The 16,031-nt window shown below is 40.4% G+C and overlaps 1 protein-coding gene across 1 annotated transcript; it reads right to left on the bottom strand.

The window, feature by feature from the left end:
* Positions 1 to 33: 33 nt before the first annotated feature.
* On the bottom strand, positions 34 to 14,104 carry LOC106595084 (uncharacterized). The gene is made up of 2 exons (XM_045713044.2): positions 13,546 to 14,104; positions 34 to 5,564 (listed from the first exon to the last, which is right to left on the bottom strand). The coding sequence occupies exons 1-2, from the start codon at positions 13,850 to 13,852 to the stop codon at positions 3,487 to 3,489; spliced, it is 2,385 nt and encodes a 794-aa protein (XP_045569000.1). The 5' UTR covers positions 13,853 to 14,104; the 3' UTR covers positions 34 to 3,486.
* Between the last annotated feature and the right edge of the window lie 1,927 nt (positions 14,105 to 16,031).

The following is a 16,031-nucleotide window of genomic DNA, read 5'->3' on the forward strand; positions in this document are numbered from 1 at the left end:
CCCAGTCTTCACTATGAGTCATCCATACATCAATTGTCTTAAAATCATTTATTTACTAACTAGGTAATTCACAGAAATGCATAACAAACAGTAGATATGGTTACAAGGAAATGATAGGAGAATGTGCCCTAGTGGGCTAAACCGGCATGGCGGCTTGTTAGACAAAAGGGGAGTGTGGGGTCAGCTGAGGAGGCATTACAGAGTTGATAATTCTAACAATTGAAATGCTAATCCTTTGCACCTGAACGCTCACTCATTCGGGAATAATTGCAATCAATTTATATATTTACGCTCAGTGTGTCGTCGGGATCTCTGTTGAAAAGTTTGTTTCTGTTGGAGAGTTTGTCCGCTCTCTGTCGTGGTTAGAATGGATAGTTCTGAGTGACATTCATTCATGTCGTTATAGATAGATGTTTCGGCGGTTGTCGGTCTTCACGTTCAATGATACCGAATTCCTAGTTGCAGACTAGTAATTAATATCAAAGACTTGTTCTTATTCTGTCGGTATCGATAGTCTAAGAGTTTAACCACATGGTATGGTTAAAAGTTCAGCAAGAGAAATGCATGGTCTGCAACCTTTAGCCATCTCGTAATTGAGGTAAGCTTGGTCTGGTCTCAAACCTTGGCCCTCTCGTTATCGAGGTAAGCTGGTCTGAAGTGGGAAAACCCAGGTGGGGGTTTTATTCAGAAGAGCAGAAAAGGGCCTGTCCCATGACGCCAGACCATAACTGTGCTCATGGGCGGTCCTCTGATTTAGTTCAACTCCAAAGGAAATTGGAGTTTCCTTCATTAAACAACAGTCCAAAATCACATTACACAATTTCACAAACAGTTCCACCCCCACTCATTCATTTTATACAACAATTAGATCTAAGCCTCATAGCTGAGGCTATTGTATAAACAGCGTTATGGTAATGTGGCCGTATTGTCTCTCATGAGTTTCACAAAATTGTACCAAACGGACCAGTTCGTGGCTGGATTCTTCACCGATCTTTTATACCTTCTCCAGAACATAAATGTCATTCGATTCTCCAGTTCTGCGAGGTGGAAGAAATTCCTTTGTTCTGTCTATGAAACTCACTCTCTCTCTATACTGTGGCCATGAGGAGAGGATCTCCTCCAGGAATTTACGACCTCTCTTACAGAGCCTGGTGTCAGGAGTATAGAGAGGGAGAGGGTGATGGTGCTCGCTGTACCCAAAGAGGGCAACGTCATGACAAGATAATATGTTGCATTAATCAAATTCTTTTAGTTCTCTGACATGGTGGAATAATGCTAATGTGAACATTCATGTGGTGGTGAATGTTTTAAATGTCAACATCTTATCAATGTCACCAGAACAACATCATCACATTTTTATACTCCTTTAACTTGAAGACTAGTACAGGAATTAACTCAATGACACAATTCAAGAGGTTTCAAGGTAAGAATCAAGAAATGCACATTCTACTGATATACAGTGCCTTCGGAGAGTATTCAGACCCCTTGACCTTTCCACATTTTGTTACATTTCAGCCTTATTCTAAAATTGATTTAAATAGTTTTTCCCCCTCATCAATCTACACACAATATCCCATAATGACAAAGCAAAAATGCTTTTAGATTTTTTGTTGTTGCTAATTTATATATAAAAACACCCCTGAAATATCACATTTACATAAGTATTCAGACCCTTTACTCAGTACTTTGTTGAAGCACCTTTGGCAGCAATTACAGCCTCAAGTCTTCTTGGGTGTGATGCTACAAGCTTGTCACACCTGTATTTGGGGAGTTTCTCCCATTCTTCTCTGCAGATCTTCTCAAGCTATGTCAGGTTGGATGGGGAGCGTCACTGCACAGCTATTTTCAGGTCTCTCCTGAGATGTTCAATCGGGTTTAAGTCCGGCCTCTTCACCCCAGTCTGAGGTCCTGAGCTCTCTGGGGCAGGTTTTCATCAAGGATCTTTCTGTACTTTGCTCCGTTCATCTTTACCTCGAACCTGACTAGTCTCCCACTCCCTGCTGCTGAAAAACATCCCTGCTGCTGAAAAACATCCCAGCTGCTGAAAAACATCCCCACAGCATGATGCTGCCACCACCATGCTTCCCCGTAAGGATGGTGCCAGGTTTCCTCCAAATGTGATGGTTGGCATTCAGGCCAAAGAGTTCAATCTTGGTTTCATCAGACCAGAGAATCTTGTTCTCATGGTCTGAGTCTTTAGGTGCATTTTTGGCAAACTCCATGCAGGATTTAATGTGCCTTTTACTGAGGAGTGGCTTCCGTCTGGCCACTCTACCATAAAGGTCTGATTGGTGGAGTGTTGCAGAGATGGTTGTCCTTCTAGAAGTTTCTCCCATCTCCACAGAGGAACTATAGAGCTCTGTCAGAGTGACCATCAGGTTCTTGGTCACCTCCCTGACCAAGGCCTTTCTCCCTCGATTGCCGAATTTGGCCGGGCAGCCAGCTTTAGAAAGAGTCTTGGTGGTTCCAAACTTCTTCCATTGAAGAATGATGGAGGCCACTGTGATCTTGGTGACCTTCAATGATGCAGACATGTTTTGGTAACCTTCCCCGGATCTGTGCCTTGGCACAATCCTGTCTTGGAGCTCTACGGACAATTCCTTCGACCTCATGGCTTGGTTTTTGCTCTGACATGCATTGTCAACTGTGGGACATTATATAGACAGGTGTGTGCCTTTCCAAATCATGTCCAATCAATTGAATTTACCACAGGTGGACTCCAATCATGTTCTAGAAACATCTCAAGGATGATCAATGGAAACAGGATGCATCTGAGCTCAATTTTGAGTCTCATAACAAAGGGTCTGAATATTTATGTATTTATGTTTTTATTTTTAATAAAATTACTACAAATTCCAAAAACCTGTTTTTGCTTTGTCATTATGGGGTATTGTGTGTAGATTTCTGAAGAATGTGTTTTATTTAATACATTTTAGAATAAGTCTGTAACATAACAAAATGTCAAATGGTCAGAATACTTTTCGAAGGCACTGTAATTTAATCATTTACATTTTGCAAAATCCAAATCATGTATCCAATCAAATTCAATTTGCAACATCCCCAAAAATATATCCAATCAAATTTCTTTACTAATATCCAAATCATATCAAATCCAAGAGGTTTCAAGGTTACAATCAAGAAATGCACATTCTATCAATCTATTTAATCATTTACATTTTGAAATACCAATATCCAACACTAGACTTGTATTCAATCAATCAAAATTCATAATCAAAATACACATGCAAAAATATATATTCTGATTTTAGATGTGATCATGACTTGAGAAGAATAAACAAAAACAAAGGTAGGCCTATTTTAGAGGAAGCTTTTATACATACAATATGATTTGATGTTGCATAAACCAAAACACAAATTATTAGTCAAAAATATAAGTCAGAACCACAGCCTCGCTATTCTCTCACGTGATTTCAGGTCCTCTGACCGGGAAAATGTCTTTCCACAATGACATTATTGGAAAGGCTTCTATCCTGTGTGTGTTCCTTCATGCCTTTTCATGTTTGCTAACTGGGTAAAACTCTTTCCACATTGGGAGCATTGGAAAGGCTTATCTCCTGTGTGTGTCCTCTCATGCTTTTTCAGTGTCCCTAACTCTGTAAAACTCTTTCCACACAGGGAGCATTGGAAAGGCTTCTCTCCTGTGTGCATTCTCTCATGCATTTCCAATGTCCCTGACCGGGCAAAAAAAATTCCACAATGGGAGCATTGGAAAGGCTTCTCTCCTGTGTGCATTCTCTCATGCATTTTCAAGTTCCCTAAACGGGGAAAACTTTTTCCACACTGAGAACATTGGGAAGGCCTTTCTACTAAGTGTGTTCTCTCGTGTGCTTTCAGGTCCCCTAATGAGGAAAATGTATTTTCACACTGGGGGCATTGATATGGCTTCTCTCCAGTGTGTGTTCCTTCATGCCTTTTCATGTTCGCTAACTGGGTAAAACTCTTTTCACATTGGGAGCATTGGAAAGGCTTCTCTCCCGTGTGCGTCCTCTCATGCTTTTTCAATGTCCCTAACTCGGTAAAACTCTTTCCACACAGGAAGCAGTGGAAAGGCTTCTCTCCTGTGTGTATTCTCTCATGCATTTTCAAGTTCCCTAACCGGGGAAAACCTTTTCCACACAGGGAGCATTGGAAAGGCTTATCTCCTGTGTGTGTCAGCTCATGTGTTTTCAGGTCCCCAATCTGGGTAAATCTTTTTCCACAGTCTGAGCAGTGGTGGGGCTTCTCCCCTGTGTGCATTCTCTCATGTGTTTTTAGATTCCTTAACTGGGTAAAACTCTTTCCACAGTGGGAGCATTGGAAAGGCCTATCTACAGAGTGTGTTCTCTCATGTTTTTTGAGGTCCCCTGATGAGAAAAATCTAATTTCACACTGGGAGCATTGATATGGCTTCTCTCCAGTGTGTATTCTTTCATGCACTTTCAAGTTCCCTGCGTGTCTAAACCCCTTTCCACACTGGGAGCAGTGGAAAGGCTTCTCTCCTGTGTGTGTCATTTCATGCGTTTTCAAGTTCCCTAACTGGGTAAAGCTTTTTCCACACTGGGAGCAGTGGAAAGGTTTATCTCCTGTGTGTGTGCGCTCATGCGATTTCAGATTCCCTAACCAGGTAAAACTCTTTCCACACTGAAAGCATTGGAAAGGCCTCTCTACTAAGTGTGTTGTCTCATGTGTTTTCAGGTCCCCCGATGAGGAAAATGCATTTTCACACTGGGAACATTGATATGGTTTCTCTCCAGTGTGTGTTCCTTCATGCCTTTTCATGTTTGCTAACTGGGTAAAACTCTTTTCACATTGGGAACATTGGAAAGGCTTCTCACCTGTGTGTGTCCTCTCATGCTTTTTCAGTGTCCCCAACTCTGTAAAACTCTTTCCACACAGGAAGCAGTGGAAAGGTTTCTCTCCTGTATGTGTCATCTCATGTGTTTTCAAGTTCCCTAACTGGGTAAAACTTTTTTCACACTGGGAGCAGTTGAAAGGCTTATCTCCTGTGTGTGTCCGCTCATGTAATTTCAGATTCCCTAACCAGGTAAAACACTTTCCACAGTCTGAGCAGCAGAAGGGCTTCTCCCCTGTGTGTGTTCTCTCATGCGTTTGTAGACTCCCTAACAGGGTAAAGCTCTTTCCACACTGAGTGCATTTTAAAGGCCTCTCTACTAAGTGTGTTCTCTCATGTTTTTTCAATTCCCCTGATGAGGAACATTTATTTTCACACTGGGAGCATTGACATGGCTTCTCTCCAGTGTGTGTTCCTTCATGCCTTTTCATGTTCGCTAACTGGGTAAATCTCTTTCCACATTGGGAGCACTGGAAAGGCTTCTCTCCTGTGTGTGTCCTCTCATGTTTTTTCAGTGTCCCTAACTCGGTAAAACTCTTTCCACACTGGGAGCAATTGAAAGGCTTATCTCCTGTGTGTGTGCGCTTATGTGATTTCAGATTCCCTAACCAGGTAAAACTCTTTCTACACTGGGAGCAGTGGTGTAGTTTTGCTGGTTTGGTCTTCTCTGAGTCTGAAGGACTCTTCCTGTTGTGAGAGTCTGGTCTTTCACCTGCTGAAGGCAAACAGAGTATTTGGTTAAACAGAGAGATCTAAATGAAACCTCTACATGATACAACTGTCTTTCTACAAGGTTTAATCTAGACTAGATCCCTCAATAAAATTATTCATCTTCAAGACCCTGGTGCTTGGTTACGGAGCAGCAGGGGGAACTGCTCCTCCGTTCCTTCAGGCTATGATGGATGCAAGAGATTAGCTGAACAACTTCTGTATCGTTTTATTAAACAAAGATGTGCACAGGAAGACTGCAGAGAGACTGAAATGCCTCTTCTACAAGGTTGTAACACTGTGCCACCCTCCTGGAGGGAGGGCAGACCTAAATACTCTGGCCTTAAAAGTTCCTTGTTTCATCCTTCCCTGGGTCAAAACATTAAATCAAGGCTGACTTGGGGGTTGAATAGACTTTACATTTGAATCACTTCAGGACACCTATGGGTTGATGTACCAATCACTAAGACCTGCTTTATGGTGACCTCTGACCTTATAGAGGGTACCTAGAGGTCAAATTCCAATAGGAAATTATCATCAGAATAGTGTTATTTCAGAGGAGCTCCAAATGGAACCTATTGGTTGTGTGGAAAAATGGCTTACTATAGTATTCCATGGAACTGGGGAGGGACGTGTACTGTAGGGTTTGTGGTGACAGCTATGAGAACCGTTCAGCATAATGAGAGGGATCTGAAGGCTTTGTTTAAAGACTACAGACCTCCTGGAATGAGGAGAGATGAGAGATCTCTGGCAGGCATCACTCACACTCAGGCACATGCCTCCAGGTTCTTTGGGGGTGTTTTTTCCTGGGTATGGAGTTGCATGTGAGTTAAATCAAATTTGAGACATCTCTAGCCCCAGAGAAAATTGGCAATGCTACTCGAAATGCCCTGGAAGAATTAAATGGGGAAATGAAAGAATTGCGTACAGAGAGGTCCTTGACTATATTTTGGCAGGTCAAGGGGGCACATATGCAATCATTGGTCCTTGACTATATTTTGGCAGGTCAAGGGGGCACGTATGCAATCATTGGTGATGAATGTTGTACTTTTGTCCCAGGTTGGTCTTCTAATGTGACTGATCTTGCCGAATACATTGCCACTGTTGCTAAAAAATTATTCTCCAAAACCAGATTGGACGCTTGCAACTTGGTTTGAATCCCTGCTTGGAAATTGGGGATCCCAAATTGCCCAGTGGGCTGCAGTGTGTGTTTTTTGTTTAGTTTGTTTAATTGTGTCATTAATATGCTTTACGGTGATTTGTGCCTCTCTTGCTGGTAAGATTTCAGCAGCTATCATGTTTTCTGCTCCTACAGAGAACAGTGAAACTATTGAGCTGCCAACACTGGATGAGAGTCCCATTTCCCCCTGTAGATGCAGACGATGATTCATGGTTGAAGGTTGTTTTCTTTGGTTGAGGGTGAGGTTATCTAAACCCTTAAACCCGTTTTACATTATGTGGGACACTGAGCTGATGAGCACCAACCTTTTGAAGGTCTTAGCAGAATTGTTAAACAACAGGGTTTTAGGTTTATTTCCCAGGGACAGTTAGTGAAAAACACTTGGCAATCCAACCCGACTGTGGAAAGACGTATGGAAACAATGGATAACATTGAGAGACTTATTCACCTCTGAATCTACAGATCCCTTGTGTATGTATGTGTGTATTCTTTGTCATATACTCACTCACATTGGTTAGAAATTTCTGATTGTAGGTTTTTAGCTTGATTTAACTTGCCTAGTTAAATAACGGTTAAATAATAAAAAAAAAGGTTTTATTTATTATAACATCATGTTATAGAAACTCCTTTTGATAGAAGCTAAAATATAAATGCTTACTTTAACATGTAATTATTGTTATCACACAAGTGATAAAAGGATGGAATGTAACGGATGAAATTTACTTTGTGCATCTTATCTTTGGTGTCATAAACAATCCTTGGTTCCTGTCAGTGTCTGGCCAAGAGATGAGGGAGAGGGGCCCCTCCAGAGGAACATCTGTCAGAATGCCCAGAATATGTTCTTTATGTTAAGATAGACGGAGCCAGTCACATGTGAACCAATCCAATGAATCATGTCACAGCTCACTTCAGAGCGGTACTTACGCATCTAAGTTTGACTATGACCTCTCCAGCTCGCTGACAATAAAAAGTGATTAATTTAATATTGACTTTTAGTGTCCTATATAAGAATGTCCACAACAATCCCTAGTGTGAAGCATGGTGGTGGTGCCATCATGCTGTGGGGATGTTGTTCAGCGGCAGGGACTGGGAAACTAGTCAGGATCGAGGGAAAGATGAACGGAGCAAAGTACAGAGAGAGATCCTTGATAAGGACCTCAGACTGTTCACCTTCCAACAGGACAACGACCCTAAGCACACAGCCAAGACAATGCAGGAGTGGCTTCGGGACAAGTCTCTGGATGTCCTTGAGTGGCCCAGCCAGAGCCCAGACTTGAAACGGATTGAACATCTCTGGAGAGACCAGAAAATAGCTGTGCAGCGACACTCCCCATCTAACCTGACAGAGCTTGAGAGGATCTGCAGAGGTTGAGCAGACCGCTATAATCTGGCTCTCATGGAATGTCATGTTTACAGGCTGTCCAGAGCTCTATAATAATAGATAATGTCATGTTTACAGGCTGTCCAGAGCTCTATAATAATAGATAATGTCATGTTTATAGGCTGAGCAGAGCTCTATAATAATAGATAATGTCATGTTTACAGGCTGTCCAGAGCTCTATAATAATAGATAATGTCATGTTACAGGCTGAGCAGAGCTCTATAATAATAGATAATGTCATGTTACAGGCTGAGCAGTGCTCTATAATAATAGATAATGTCATGTCTTTAGGTTGAGCAGAGCTATATAATAATAGATAATGTAATGTCTTTAGGCTGAGCAGAGCTCTATAATAATAGATAATGTCATGTTTACAGGCTGAACAGAGCTCTATAATAATAGATAATGTCATGTCTTTAGGTTGAGCAAAGCTCTATAATAATAGATAATGTCATGCCTTTAGGCTGAACAGAGCTCTATAATAATAGATAATGTCATGTCTACAGGCTGAACAGAGCTCTATAATAATAGATAATGTCATGTTTATAGGCTGTCCAGAGCTCTATAATAATAGATCATGTCATGTTTACAGGCTGAACAGAGCTCTATAATAATAGAAAATGAGGACAACAGTATTTCTTCAGTTAGGGCTGACCCCAATTAGTTGACTGGTCAATTGTTTGGTCATTAGGCCGTTGGTTGACCGAGATGGTTTTAGTCAAGCAGTAACACACATGTATATTTGCGCCAATCTCAATGAACTAATCCATTGCGGAGGTCTTGACTAAAAGCAAATGTATGTTTGATCCGAAAATGTGGTTGGTGGCTCCATATGGAGGGTGTGACGCAATTATGGAGCCTCCGGAGGCATGCAGAGGCCAAATCGAGCTCTGTACCGCATCACCATGGCTCTGTATAACTCTGCATTGACATGATTGGTTGACGGTATAAACACAAACTCACTTCCTTCACAACAGCTCAGCACTGCTCCGCGAAGCAAAGAAGTATGAATGCCCTGACTTCTGCTGAGGTCGTATCACCGTAAAACTGCATGGTCAATACAGACGTTGGATTGACCATTGTCGTGGACGAATCAGAATTAGTTGGGTAACATAGATAATTAAGATGTTTTATTAGTATAATATGCTTATTTGAGGTACTTGTCATTAGAAAGTGTCCATTGGACTCTGGTGTCTTTTCAGTTGCACGTCTACCTTAGCTGGGGCTCAGACACTTGGGGCCCAGAGAGGGGAGAGGTCAGGCTTGTCGTCATGGGAATGTGTCTTTACTTATTCTTAAACCATGTGAAGGGATGGCGTGATTAATGGGGAACCAATGACTTGTCTCCACAATGTCTGTGAGCAAGTCACTCCCTCCTTTTCTTTATTGTGGGGAGGATTATGGCAGTAAATGGACCCTTGTATGTCCTCTCTTAGATCTCGCACTTATCCTGTGATAATATATGGCCTAGAGGCTCACTCCCCAGTGAGCCTGTCCAGGAGTAGGGTCAAGAGGGGGTTTGCTTGAGATGGGAGTATCTAGAGTTGACAATTGATATATGCCATTGGATGAAATTGTGTTTTTGTTCTATACCGTACCAGGGAGGGGCGGTTCTAAGGAGACCAGATACTGGGCTATTCAATGAACCAGGTTGACATAGCAGTTACTGTCTGCTGTGTTTTATGGATATCTGTCATACAAAACTTAACCTTTGTGACCCATTCTATGTATCTGTGGTTTGTCAATGTACGTTGAAGGGGGTGTATCTTTGCTATAAAATATCTCTGTAGCCATTGTGTAATCACCTTTTTCAATGGTTCATTCGAGAGAGTGCATTATTGAAGGTCAAGAACTTTTGCAAAAGTATCTTAAGTATTAAAGATGTAGTTAACTCAGACTGGTGTGTTTAACTCTCCTCATTTGGTAATGAGAAGAGCCACCACACCATGCGCCCAGACACACGATGCACTTCTCTCTCCAGAACGCACTCTCTCCTGCCAATTTGTGCACATTGTTTCTTAACTTCATTCTGTGAATAGTTTGAGTTTTAGTGCCTATCAATTCCCCATTACAAGTACCACCAGTAGAACATGTGCTGTTAATTCCTATCATTTCTAATCTACAAAATGTGTTACTTTGGTTACAGTAATGTTTGAGAATGCATTCAATATTATTATTCCAGTCTTCCCGTTATCATTGTCAGCCATTGTTTGCACGACCTATGAAACAGTTGTGAGAAACAAGTTTTGGTTTATTTCATTTCATTTATGAGTTTTGGCAATTTAGTCATTGTCTTTTGTTTGGAGCGCTCCTGTCAATGTTGAGTAAGGATGCGCATGCATAAAAGTAGGCCTATAGGCTACCTGGTGGAGGTCGACCGATTATGATTTTTAATGCCGATACCAATACCGATTATTGGAGGGCCCAAAAAACCCGCTACCGATTATTTGTGGGACCCAAAAATGTTGTGCCGATTATATATATATATATTATATATTTTTAGTCATTTAGCAGATATATATATATACATACATATACATACACATATATATATATATATATATGTAATAATGACAATGACAACAATACTGAATGAACACTTTTATTTAAACTTAATATAATACATAAATAAAAACTATTTAGTCTCAAATAAATAATGAAACATGTTCAATTTGGTTTAAATAATGCAACAACAGTGTTGGAGAAGAAAGTAAAAGTGCAACATGTGCCATGTAAAAAAACTAACGTTTAAATTCCATGCTCAGAACATGAGAACATATGACAGCTGGTGGTTCAATATTCCCAGTTAAGAAGTTTTAGGTTGTAGTTATTATAGGAATTATGATGCGTTGACTATTTATCTCTATACCATTTGTATTTCATATACCGTTGACTATTGGATGTTCTAATAGGCACTTATCTTGGGAGTTGATAGGCTTGAAGTCATAAACAGTGCTGTGCTTCAAGCATTGCTTAGAGCTGCTGGCAAAATGCAGTAAAGTGCTGTCTGAATGAATGCTTACGAGCCTGCTGCTTACGAGCCTCTGCCTACCACCGCTCAGTCAGACTGCTCTATCAAATCATAGACTTATAATATAATAAACACAGAAATATGAGCCTTTGGTCATTAATATGGTCAAATCCGGAAACTATCATCTCGAAAACAAAACGTTTATTCTTTCAGTAAAATACGGAACCGTTCCGTATTTTATCTAACGGGTGGCATCCCTAAGTCTAAATATTGCTGTTACATTGCACAACCTTCAATGTTATGTCATAATTATGTAAAATTCTGGCAAATTAATTACGGTCTTTGTTAGGAAGAAATGGTCTTCACACAGTTCGCAACGAGCCAGGCGGCCCAAACTGCTGCATATACCCTGACTCTGTTTGCACTGAACGCAAGAGCAGTGACACAATTTCCCTAGTTAATATTGCCTGAAAACATTAATTTATTTTAACTAAATATGCAGGTTTAAAAACATACTTCTGTGTATTGATTTTAAGAAAGGCATTGATGTTCATGGTTAGGTACATTTGTGAAATTGTGCTTGTGCTTTTTCGCGAATGCGCTTTTGTTAAATCATCACCCTTTTGGTGTTGAAGTAAGCTGTGATTTAATGATAAATTAACAGGCATGGCATTGATTATATATGCAACGCAGGACAAGCTAGTTAACCTAGTAATATCATCAATCATGTGTAGTTAACTAGTGATTATGTTAAGATTGATTGTTTTTTATAAGTTTAATGCTAGCTAGCAACTTACCTTGGCTCCTTGCAGCCACAAGGTCCTTTTGATGCTGCACTCGCGTAACAGGTGGTCAGCCTGCTACGCAGTTTCCTCGTGGATTGCAATGTAATCGGCCATAATCGGCGTCCAAAAAGGCTGATTACCGATTGTTTTGAAAAGTTGAAATCAGCCATGCCGATTAATCGGTCGACCTCTACTACCTGGCTTGCGCGAAAATGTAGGCATATAAATGTGCCCATTTGGGGATCTGATAGTATTTCTGATTGTCTTAACTCACCACCACTAATTACCTGTGGAGCTTCTCAAAGTAATGTTTTCTTCACCTTAAACAACAAGCAAACAAAGTCTGTTTTTACATCCATTGAGAATTACAATAGTTCCTCAATGTATTTGAACAATTTTTCCAGCTCTTTCCCTTTCGATAACCACATAGCGTGAAAGGGAAAATGTAATGCTCTGATCCAGCAGAAACGTCATAAAATAGGCCTACCTGATTACTTCTTATCAGTGCTTGACTTGGACTGAAATAGGTTCCTGGTACTCATTTTGGGTGCTGGTACTGTTTATATTTAGGTGCAGGAGCTCCACAATGCTTTAGAGATAATATTCTATAAGAGGAACAGGAGATCAAGCAGTAGAACATTTGAGGTGCCAGTACTCAGCTCCAATGAGCTCCTGTCCAAGTCAAGCACTGCTTCTTATCCCTTATGCAAATAGCTTACAGCTGTGTCTGTCCTGAGCTCACTGGCACTGGACACTGAGGGCCTCAGAATCTTTTATTCAATGTTGTAAGTTTGCTAGAGCAAACTTCCAGACAGACCCAAGTTAATAGTTTAAACAATGTTTCAAGTTCGTTGCAGACAGGCCATGTGTAGCCAATGTGATTTATAGGATATTTTATTTTTAAATCAGGATTTGTTCTACCTGCAGGCTACAATGTTTTTATTTGTTGGCTTTATATAAGCTATTTTAGTTACTTTTAGGTTGATTATTTTCATTTAGATTTGGATATAATTTTGATTAATCACGTGACAATGATTTAGAGACATGAACACGTTATTATAAATTAAATGAAACTGTTCCACAAAACTGTGCATATGAAAAACCATAATTGGCACGCAGATCGGTAGAAATGGTAAGATAAATTGGCATTTCTCATTCAATGAGAAAGGTTGCCAACTCCTAGTGTATTACCGTCAACTTTAGGAGTAATGGCAGAATCTGTGAAAGCCAGCAGAAAGAGGGAGGAGAAAAGTTGGGTCAGGTTATCTAGATCTCAGGCGGCTTCTTGAGGCATTTGTCTTAATTCATCAAACCGTAAGCTTAAAGCATCAGACAAGCTCACATACATAGGGTGTGTCTATATATGGAAAAATACACATTTACAAATTTCAACCAATCAATTGGACTTTCAGGCGACCAAGATTTTTTGTTGTTGGTCGGAGACAGTCCTAATTTCAGTCAATGTCATTGGATGCATTTGATCCATTGTTAATAAACGCGTTGGTGATGGCCCTACTCTGGACGGTACACACATCTTACAGTGTAGTTGAACAATTCCTACAGTACTGAACAACATATTCAAGTGTTGAACTTCAGTAGAATGCCCCATTTAAAACCACACATTGTTCAACAACTGCAGAGTTTGTGTCACTGATAGATAGTACTCACGGGTGTTAATCAGATCTCCAACCTCCTCTTCCTCCTCCAATGTGACAGTAATCTCCCCCTCCTTCACCTCAAAAACGTCTTCCTCTTCTTTCACTGTGATAGTCATCTCCTCCCCTTCCTCTTTCACGCCCATCACAGCGTCGTCATTTTTATCTTCCTCCTCTTCCTTCACAGTAACATCCTCCTCTTTCACAAAAACGTCTTCTTCTTTCACCGTAACAGCCTCAACAGCCTCATCTTCCTTCTCTTTCTCTGTCCAGCAGACCTCTTCTTCTTCAACAGGGGGGGAGTAGATTAGTGAGCTCATGGTCAGGGTTGTTAGCGAGGTAACGTTAGCTAAATATCATTAGCGACTAGGCTACTGCTAACTTAACCAGACAGCTAGTTGACTAATAAAAATGTAAATATGAAAATTAAGGGGTAACTAGTGGATACGACATACATTTATTTTTAACTCCCCGAAACGGTCTAAAAAACCGTCAATGTTCCGGTTGTATGTTGGCTAGCAAGCTACCTAACAGTTAGCTGGTTGGATCAGTAGCCGTTTTGTTCTCGTTGAAGAAGCGTCCCGTCCACTAGAATAGACGTCACACTAGCAACAGCGCATGAAAGACGCATATCGCCATCTGTTGATTGGAGTTGGTAAAGCAGTAGAGGAAAATGTTTATTTTTCATTTAATGAATTAAAGAATAATTTTACGTAAAGAAGTACAAAGGAAAACATGTGTTGATTGATTAGTTCCCAAAAAAAAAATTATGAGTGAGAAGTTAGATCATCTACTACACAATGTCTTATTCATTTTTACTCAGATAAACATATGTTACATGATCCTTTTTACAATCAGCACCTATATTCTCTGAAATGGTGGAATAATACTGATGGAACATTCATGAGGTAGTGACTGTTTTTAATGTCAACAGCTTTGATGACTAGTACTGTCGTGGCTAAAGTTTCCTAGATAAAAAAATAAAAATAAAGTAAAAGCCAAAGAAATTCTAATCTAATTTTATTGGACAGTGCAGCAATATCTAACAAGTAATATCTAACAGTTCCACAACAACTACCCAATACACCCAAATCTAAGTAAAGGAATATATAAACTTCCTTACCTTTATTTAACCAGGCAAGTCAGTTAAGAACAAATTCTTATTTTCAATAAAACCAAAAGCTTACCTTGCCTTGTTCAGGGGCAGAACGACAGATTTTTTCCTTGTCAGTTCGGGGATTCGATCTTGCAACCTTTCGGTTACTAGTCCAACACTCTAACCACTAGGCTACCTGCCGCCCATAAATATATGGATGAGCAATGACAGAGCGGCATAGGCAAGATGCAATAGATGGTATAAAATACAGTATATACATATGAGATGAGTAATGCAAGATATGTAAACATTATTAAAGTGGTATTATTTAAAGTGACATTTACAAATAATGGTGCCAAATACAGGTTTAGTGCCAATGCTTTTCCATTGATGAGATAAGAGGTTACTGTTGGGGTGAAATTATATGTTTTACTTACAGAATGAACCCAACAAGCACATTCGGTTCCTTGGAAGTTGTGGGAACATGTGTTTTTGGTTTCCCATCGGGAACGAAGCAATACATTTCCTGACCGGCCAGACAGAGAGTGATGCTTACCTAGCTGGCTATCCAACACTGGAACTCTTCCAAGGCAAGGTAAGCTTTTGGTTTTATACATTTATTGCAGCTGGTGTAACTGCTAAACTGCTTGTAGTGGGTTTACTAACACGTTAGTTCTAGTAGCTATGTTGACTTGACGTTAGCTAATATGGTGATAACGATGTAGACCGTGTGTAGGGGTTAGCTGCTATCCCAGCGGGCATACCATGTCTTATTCTGGGTATATTCTGGTCACGACATCATCTTGTTTTATAAGTCTTTATTATGACCAAAAAAATACGCATTTTGCCTAACATCTTCCCAAATGACTCAAACCAGACTTCAGCTCTCATGGCATTCGTTATTTAAAACAAATCTTAAAATATTGAATTTTCTTTGGCACATGCACAGATAAGACTTTACCTGTGTAGAGCACATGCCCTTTTGCCCTTCCTGTCTCTAAAGTGCCCTTTTTGGTGGTGGCATAATTTCACCCACGAATTGTTTTCTGTATACATTTTTTAGTCGTTGTTCTGAATCCATTGCTTGCATGCGCAGACCAGCTGGCTGGTGTGTTTACAGACATATTCAATCAATCCTTATCCCAGTCTGCTGTCCCCACATGCTTCAAGAGGGCCACCATTTTTCCTGTTCCCAAAGCTAAGGTAACTGAGCTAAATGACTACCGCCCTGTAGCACTCACTTCCGTCATCATGAAGTGCTTTGAGAGACTAGTCAAGGACCATATCACCTCCACCCTACCTGACACTCTAGACCCACTCCAATTTGCTTACCGCCCCAATAGGTCCACAGACGATGCAATCGCCATCACACTGCACACTGCCCTAACCCATCTGGACAAGAA

This window comes from Salmo salar, chromosome 02 (assembly GCF_965601325.2).
Source record: "Salmo salar chromosome 02, fSalSal1, whole genome shotgun sequence".
Taxonomy (NCBI): domain Eukaryota; kingdom Metazoa; phylum Chordata; class Actinopteri; order Salmoniformes; family Salmonidae; genus Salmo; species Salmo salar.

What these genes read in the sequence shown, in the direction of transcription:
- LOC106595084 (XM_045713044.2), bottom strand. Translation starts at nt 13,852, where the DNA reads ATGAGCTCACTAATCTACTCCCCCCCTGTTGAAGAAGAAGAGGTCTGC. An exon ending in TGGAGATCTGATTAACACCC is followed by an intron (nt 5,565 to 13,545) that starts GTGAGTACTATC and finishes TGCCTTCAGCAG; the next exon opens with GTGAAAGACCAGACTCTCAC.